This window comes from Perna viridis, chromosome 6 (genome assembly GCF_037379345.1).
Source record: "Perna viridis isolate PV_CMFRI_1.1 ecotype Kerala chromosome 6, ASM3737934v1, whole genome shotgun sequence".
NCBI lineage: Eukaryota > Metazoa > Mollusca > Bivalvia > Mytilida > Mytilidae > Perna > Perna viridis.
Window position 1 is genome coordinate 25912524 of NC_142450.1, and position 9398 is coordinate 25921921.

General features: G+C 30.1%; 1 protein-coding gene across 2 annotated transcripts in view; it reads left to right on the plus strand.

Annotated features, from left to right (window-relative positions):
- Positions 1 to 8970, plus strand: part of LOC148614257 (uncharacterized) — a 17237-nt gene extending 8267 nt beyond the window's left edge. For both annotated transcript variants that reach the window (XM_088588244.1, XM_088588246.1), the window contains exons 10-12: positions 704 to 844; positions 1309 to 1398; positions 2909 to 8970. In XM_088588244.1, the coding sequence (XP_088444370.1) occupies positions 704 to 844; positions 1309 to 1398; positions 2909 to 2977 (300 nt within the window). In that variant the 3' untranslated portion in view covers positions 2978 to 8970. The remainder of the gene's footprint in view (positions 1 to 703; positions 845 to 1308; positions 1399 to 2908) is intronic.
- Positions 8971 to 9398: the final 428 nt, after the last annotated feature.

The window sequence follows — 9398 nt, forward strand, 5'->3', positions numbered from 1 at the left end:
GCCAACTGTAAGTTATAATTAAAATCCAGTTGCATTGATTGCAAAAGAAAAAAACAAACATCACAATGATTTCTAAAGGACTAAATACAGTTAGGGATGTTTTTGACTCCCTACTAGTCTGAATTTCTAGAAATAATAGAATTTTATCAATGTACTTATTTTACTTTTAGCTTTATAAGAATTTATTTTAATTAGATCTTGTTGAGCAGTGAATTACTGATAAGTCAAGATTTGGCATTATTAGCTAAGTTAGTGATTTTTTTTTTCAAAATGGTCATGCGAACTAAGACTCACTGTATTTTCATAAATAATATAAAGTAGACAAATATCCTATAGGACATCATAAAATTGCATGAGTCTTCATTGGTACAGGTACTTGTACTTCATATTAAAAGGGAAATTTATCTCAAGATAAATGTTTGGCAAAATAAAATAAAAAATTGATTATGTTCTGCACTACACAATTAAAAGGTACAGACACAATGTATAAAAAACACAAACTTATACAGGAAACACTTTTGTATTAGTAAGTTAAAGTCTTTTTTTACTGAAACATTGGTTTTCACAAAAATTGGAGGGTCATTATCACCTGTAAATATACCGCAAACTTTGCAAAACATTGTATTTGATACAAAATGACATTAAAAGTATGGCCCATAAATATGGTCTTTTCCTTGTTTGATATGTTCACTTACCATTGTAGATAATTGATGGAGACTATAACTTGAGACTTGGTGGGGTTTCTGACTGTTGGGGTCTTGGTTGTATGATGTTGGAAATGTTAACTGGTAAACAGATGTGGTATAGTGAAAGGCATGACCACAAGAATTCATTTGTCCAGAAGGTATGTGGGATTTGTAGTAACAACACAACCCCTCCCCCCAAAAGAATTCTTTCTCTGGAGTCTTTGAATCAGTTAATAAAATTTGTCTCCAAATTTCTGTTTGCAAAAAAAAACAAAACATTTTTAAGACATATTTTGAAACATGTATTCATTTAGTTTAAACACTATTCTTGTAACTGTACCACTGATGATAAACTGTTCCTCCTTAACATAATCTCTACATATGGCAGGACTTTTTTATTTCATTCTTAGCAGTAGTAGAACAATCTGTCAACAACAATCTGTCAACAATTAGTTACTAGGAGAAATATGTTCAAGTATAGAAATGCTATTGATTTAAATAAATTGAATATTAGATATTACTTGTCCTAAAAATTACTGTGAAAATGGGTTTTTTTTAATTCTACAAATTGTATATCAATATCATACTATCTGTATGAATATATTGATATTATTTATTTCAGATGAAGAATAGAGAGATGAAGATACAGAATAACATCCCTAAACGCAGGATACCTGACATTTTTGTCTCTATACTGAACAGATGTTTCGAGGTATTGTAGTTTAAGGCCCTACAACAAAATTGGGGGAAAAGCAAGTTAAAATGATTTTTTTTTTATTTTCATGCCCTCATGTATTTTTTTTTTAGAATGCTTCAATACTCTTTTATTTGTCATTGTAGTTGAATAAACAAAAACAACAGTTCCCTTGTCATTTGTCTGACAATAAACACTACATTCTAAAATGATGTCCTTAACTGACTTTGAGACCACAACTGTGGTTGATTTTTCGATTTTCGATTGCTGTATGATTAGCACACGACTTATTGGGTGTGGCTTGTGTGTGTGTGTAAATTGCTGTCCACCGTAATCATGTAAATGAACACGATTTTCGATTGCTGTATGATTAGCACACGACTTATTGGGTGTGGCTTGTGTGTGTGTGTAAATTGCTGTCTACCGTAATCATGTAAACGAACACATGTAACATTCCAATGTTTATCAGCTGTTTTCATTCTTTTCAGTAGTGTGAATGGACATCAACTTCATATTTGATAAAAATATTAAACTTTATGTTTTAGTAAAGTTATATCATATTCTGTAAAAATCACTTGCACACATACTCGGTAGCATTCACCACATTCACCATGATGTATGAAACCAAACAATAACAATAGTCAATGAATGAAACATTGTTCCTGTCCATGTGTAAACACTGGTGACCTTATAATGCAAAGGACTGTTGCCATATCAAACATTGTTCTACTTGATTTGCCCTTTCCTTTGCACCTGGTACATGCTCCCAGTTTTTAGTGGAGTCTGGGTTGCTCATTTGCTTTTGTTACTTTGTATGTATGATTTTAGTTACATTATGTTCTTTGTTGTGCATGTCTGTTTTCTATGTCTGATCTTTGTCCCTGGATTACATTCTTTTGATTACCGCCATAACCTTGGTTCCCTTGATTACTCTTCTTTATTATAAAAAAAAATTCAAGGCAAAGTTTCACTAAGGACCATTTCAACTGACATAGCCTAAAGTGTATGGACAAATATGGCAGGTCTAAGGTTATCGTAATAGATCACGAAAATGTAAAAAAGTACTGTTATTGTTCTGTTAGAATTGAAATAAAACATGGAAACTCCATTTTATCATTGTTTTACCATGGGCTGACCATTTATGCTGATATTTTACCCCTTGCTCTATTGCTCGGGGTAAAATAATGTGGCACAAGTGGTCAGCCCATGGTAAAACAATGATAAAATGGAGTTCCCATGATTTGTTTCTTAAGTAAAATAAAAATAAATAAAATATTTTTGCAGTAAAAAATGTCTGACTCATTGGTTTTTATAAAAAAAAATGCCTGAAAACCAAGAAACCTAAGAATTAAGTGTTTTTAATATTCTGTTACTGAGAATATCACCTGGAACCAGTCAATACTGTACATTATAGGTCCTTCATTTCTAATTCTTTTACTAACGAGTTGAATTCAAGATTTTTATAAGGAAGATAGTGTAAGAAGTCACTGTATTTTTTTTTTATAGATAATATTTTTCTGTATTTCAGTTTGATGTGAGGAAGCGAATTACTTGTGAGGAAGTTAAGATGGAATTAAAGAACTGGAAATATGATTGATAAGGAGACATGTGACTACAGCAGAAGAGTACCGGTCCTGATGGTTTTTGTAATTGCAAATTTTAACGTAGTACTGTATTACAGATTTTAAAGCTAGTGTATTTTCTAAATTTGGAAATTGTGATCAAATCAGTTTTGGTGTTTTTGTACTCTTCAAAAAAAGAGATTCACGTTTTGGTATATTATGGTATCATGAATAAGAGTCAAATTTTGGTTAAACCCAGCTTACTTAAAGCAGGCTAAGAAGAATTTCATTTCCATTATACATGATCTTACTAGTAATCATAGTTGAAAGAAAATGGATATGCTGGTAAACAACTTAAATACCTTGATTGAGCAGTCTGATCATTTTTCGAGGTTAATCTTCATCCTAGGATATGTTAGTTCATTGAATTATTAATTTTATCGGTGAAGAATATATAACCACAATAGCCACAAACATTGGTACCCCACAAATAATGAACAACTGTATTTAGAAACAGATTCTTGTGGTATATGGGATGATAATTAGACAATGACAGTGCACTGACTAAACATTAAACAGATGTCCAGATGAATCTTATAACTGCTAGAAAATTTGAGGCTTTGTCAATGATTTTCATTAGTTAAAGCTGAGGTTTTTTAAATCACTGCTTATTTATTGTCATCAAACTGAGCAAGAAATGCAACAAGGGAAACTTGTGATATTATGGTAATTTTAAAACAATTTATTGTTTTTGAGGTCACTTTAAAAAATTTATGTACAGTCATTGGCTGTATATCTTTACAATCATGTGTTTTAGTGCTTGAATAAGATTGTTGTAAGGAGTAATGTTAATACTGTACTATGAGATTGTATCATAAGAAGGGTATTACTAGATAAAGTGTACCAAATATATTTGAATAATTAAATCGACTACAGTCTGCTTTTATGCCCTTATACAATTCTTGAATCAGTTGAGTATAAGTTATCATCATTGCTCGTTACATGAAGACTAACAAATTTGTTTGTTCCTTTTCTTTTCTGAATGTATAGCTATTAGTGAGCTTCTGATACAAATTATGTTAAAACATGTAAATGTATTTTTTGATAGACAGATATTTTATTTCCATACACCATAAAGCAGTGTTATACAGATGCTACATAGCATGGATTAGTGTTTTAAAAACTGTTTTTAAGGAGTTCATCAGTGTTTGTACGTGAATAACTTGCTGCTGTTGTGAGTTGGCATGTTTATACGCTGATGAACTCCTTCAAAACAGCTTTTTACCTTATAATTCCACACTTTGTAAAATATTTTCAACATTGAAGAAGTTTATTTCATTTTGCTATTTTATTGTGTCATGAATTCATATACTTCAACTGTTCATCTTAAAATGAAATCAACAAATCAAAACTAATATTACAATCAATACTGGAATTGTACAACAATTAATACAACACAAACATGTAAAGAAAGAAGCATATACAATTGCACTGTAAATTGATTCCGGTATTTTGACACTTATATGGGAAGCCTTCAGCATTAGGTGGTACATGTACTGTGCTGTAATTTTTTCTGTCATTTATCATTGATATTTTTTGTGTTAAATACAGCTTTCATTAAAGTTTTCATTATTGTACTCATCAATGAATTGTTAATGATCAAAGTTGTTTAGAAATAGACTGTGATTTCATTCACTGTAATTTTTCAACATTCCTGCATTATTGAGTGGACACTAAACATAATTATATACTATAGGGTTATTAAATGGTTATTTTCATATTAATCCTGTATTATGTCCAAGTACAGTCGTATTGGGTTGAGATCACTTACAAGTGGTCGAAACCCAATACGACTGTACGAGGACATAATACAGGATTAATATGAAAATAACCATTTTATGATCCCTTTATTAACTGATGACTTAAAATAACAGGAGTTATCTGTACAAACCTTTAAATACAGCTCAGTATGACATATTTCCTAGTGAAGACTGTAACACTCCAGATCTCTTGATGCATTTATTCACCCCAACTGTTCTTTTCTATATAGATCTATATTAATATACCAAGTTTGCTGATACCTTCTCAAATTAGGTTTTTAATGCATTCTTTAGCAAAATTCTATAGTCAGTTTCAAACAAAATGGCGGACAAGTTTAACTTTTATACAGGGCCAGAATTAATACAGGGCATGTGCCCTGTATTAAATTAATACAGGGCAATTGCCCTGTATAAATTATGGTTGCTAAAACCTCCTGTTGTATTAAAGGGGCAATTTACATTGTATTTTAAGTCATCAGTTAATAATAACATTTATTTATAAATCGTTATTGTAATGATCTCAGAAAACAATAAATAGGGCTAGGATATTCCATTTGATAAACAAGGTTTATAGCACAAATACTGGGGAATATTTTCCGTAGGTAGAATTTCATATTTCATGAGATAATGAATTCAGTATACATTCTACAAGGAATAATATTCCCCAGTATTCATGAATAACCCTTCAAATTGTATGGCAGTGTAATTTAGTCTCGTGTAAAATGAACTTTTGTCACGGATAACGTCAAAAATTTTAATTTTAATTGTAATTTATTTTCATATTAATCAAATATTGTAGTCTTATTTTTCTTCCAATTTAAAGCAAAATTCCTCTTTTTCAAATCCAGGATTTACTATTCTTTTATTACTGTAGATTTGCTTCAAATTTTGCTGAGTGTTGCTTTCTTAATTGATCTCTTAAAATCAGGTCTGTTGTACAAAGAGTACTGAATTACTTCACCCCATTCTAAGCTGGTGATTAAAAATGCATGTGACTTTTCAACTGCAGTGTGTTAATAAAATTTCTTCGAGAGTTTTCCCACTGTTTTACATTTTCCAAGGTTTCTACAGATTTGGGAGAAACCAATCCTCCTTAAGCCTCTATTTTATTTAAATTATTTCTCCACTCTCAATGGTAAAATTAAGATATGAACGTGCTCCCTTATCAGTTTGGTCCTACTTTGTTTTGGTATTGATTCATTTTCATGATCAGTGAAGTAATGATAAGGGGAAACGTCAATTAGACTAACCACCCAAATAATTATTTATCTGCTTATACTAAGGATCTACTTTTTGTTTTTCTTTTCATTAAATATTTTTCAGTCTTTTGTTCCTTGTCCATTCAATCCAAGTTATATGCCACCCAATTTTTGTTTCTGACTAAACTAAAATATAATTATTATAATTGCATTGGTTTATTGATTTAATTGCATTTTTAAAAAAAGTCAGGTATTTAATTTTATAAAGATGTGCGGATTTCTAGTATATAGTATGCTAAATGCATTGTAAGTTGATCAATTTTCTGTAATTTATTAAGATGTCATTAGTGGGTGCAGCAGACATTCTGAAACATTTGCATGGCTGATAGACAGGTTTTAACCCAAAATGAGGCATGTGTAATTCATTTATAACATTTCATTATCATTTTAGGTCCCAGATAAATTTTAGTTAACAGGGTAGATTGCATTTAGTAGAGCTCTGACATCACTAAGATGGCTGAACTGTTCATTTTTGTTTATTTTCAATCCTTCATCTTATTTTAATAGATTTTAATTGGGATTGTTTCTATATATATATATATCCATTTGTGTTCATGTGAATGACCATTATTGGGTTGTGATTTCAATGATAGCATAGTGTATGCCTATACACTGAACAATTAAAAAAGATTGTAAAATTTGGTTGGAAATCTTAGCATTCTTAATTATTATGTGGATCAGTTGTGAGTTGAAAATCATGTTATTTTTTCAGAATTTGTTTAATTACTTTGATATAGTTTTAAATAGCAGCATTTCCAGTTGCATGTACACAAGTTTGATCTCATGGTCTTTCTATATCTTGAAAAGTGCATGTATACAATATTTACTAGAAATATACTGCTTTGCCTATGCAATAGGAGACCCTGTAATACAAATTCTAGCTTTCAGTTTTATGGTCCCTTTTGACCACATGTACTAAGAAACACATTATTTTGTAATGTTTAAGCCAGTTGAATGTGATATGAATATAGTACTCCTATATGTAATGAATGAATGAATGAATGTGTCTTAATTGACAATAATTTGAAATTTGTATAGTTACCATAATATGATTTTATGCTTTGCTTCAGTAGAAGGGAGCCATTTGTACTCATATAACATTTGACTTTGTTGATAATGCACCATATGTTGTTATGTATATTGCTTTTGTCATGACAAACAGCAATATGCAAGACATCATTCAACACTTAATATATGTGTCTCTGTTGTCTGTTGCATGTTCAAACTGCATACATCATTTCCAACAGAACGATTTTGAACCATATACATATATGGGTTGCCGCTGATGCAGCATCCCTATTAGGAGGGAAATAAATTACAAATCTTAAGGCTAGGAGCAAATGTGAAGATAACAGACATTGCCATAATAAAGTAAATTTCTAGGGTATCATTTGGCTTTTCCAACATTTTAAAAATTCATTTCTACTAACACAAACCAGTATGCCTTGTAAAAGTTACTTTTGTACTTAACTTTGTTGTCGTATGAGAGTTATAACCACATACATATTATAACTTGTAATAATATAGATCTTACAATACATATACACAATTTTCAACATTTTAATTTTCATTAAATGGTGTCTTTCGAAAGCACTAAATGAACAGTTATTCCACCAAGTGGGGACTATTGCAAACATTCTTAAAGCTAAATAACCGGGTTTTTCCTTTCAGTCATATTTACTGTTGGTTGTTGATTTGAATTTGAACAAATGGTTGTTAGCAAGACAGTAATAGAATTACTTTAATTTCTTCTATTCAGATAATTTATATTTAGTCAACTTAAGACTTATTGTGTGCATTTCTGGAAACAATAGGGTTTGTAAGTTTCATTCTAGTTTCAGTTTTCCTTCAGGAATTTTAGATGTAGAACGTATTGAAATCCGAAGACCGGTCTGCATTTTATTGTTCACTTTCAGGAAATTAAAACGCTGTATCACTATGCAAAATCTTCTATTTTTATGCTTTTCTTAACTTAACATTTTTATCCAGGAAAATTAAATATTTGTAATTTTTTTATCGGTATTTTTTCACAAAAAGAAATTTTGCTTTTAACGTTGAACTCAATGCTATGTTAATGACGAATCTCTATGCATTTGAATGGGAGATTAGGACCCATTCTCATGAAATCACGGAGTCATGTGACGGAGACTTACATACCCCATTTTACCACTTTGGACGAAATGTGTTTCTAATTTTCAACTTTACATATATTGACCAATTTGTTTTAGTACATATGATGCAAGAAATTCATTAATGGGACTTTTTGATATTGCAGTATGATAACCATGTCACATTTTTTTGCAAAACTAAAAAAGTAATGTGTTATAAGTAGTGTGATCTATGAATACTGCCTACTGTTGCTCAGCTTTCATGAATATGTATGTTGTTGTGAATGTAATAAACAAACTTGAAAATCATGCTTTTGATGTTGCTAAGCATAGTGGTCCCTACATGTTTTTTTTTTAAGATGTGTAATAGGTAAAAGCTATATTGTCTTTGAATATGTACTTGTATTAATGTTAAGCATGTACATAGGAAAAATTTAAACATAAGTTAACATGTATTTTAAAACATGTTTTGGACTGATATGGATATGTTCATGTATTTCAAATCAAATTTATAACAGAAACCACTACCTATTCATTAATGAATTACTAAAATGAATGATTTTACAAGATTTTCATTCGTTAATTTGTAATTCCTAAACATGTCTATTTCATTTTAGTCCTAAACATGTATTTTATATTTTCATATGTTGCAATTTTTCCTGTGTATTGATAACTTGTTTTTGCTTTTTTCAATTTTCAAGCTCCACCTCATTGTTAAGTTTTATACATTTTTATTGTTTGTAGATACGAGATCTTAAATTCCATTTTTATCATAGTTTTGTGTGAAATTATAATTGTTCATTAAGTATGTGCTTATGAAATATTAAAGAAAATAGAATAAGTAGGTGTTATATGATTATGTTATGGTATATTGTTGTCTGTCTCTACATCCCTGAATTGTTCAAGAACTCTTAACAGTCTTATTCTAATGATTATATAGGTACAGTGTTGTTAATCATGAAAGGAAGTATTTTCATTGTTTTCATGTGTTACTGGTATGTTTGAGAGTTATGATACTAAAAACACAGACAAATGTGTCTTTGACACTTTCTAAGATGAGACTATAACGATTAACTCAGTTGAAAGTTAAAACTGAAATACCAAAATTAATAGACAATGATCAAGCTAAGGAATGGGAATAAAAAATAACTCACAACACTAGAAGTGACACTGAACTTATAACCAGATTCTAAATCATTCATGTTGTCACCTAAACCAAACAAAAAAGCTCTTGTAGAAGGTCAACAACCTTATCAATTTTCAAAACAG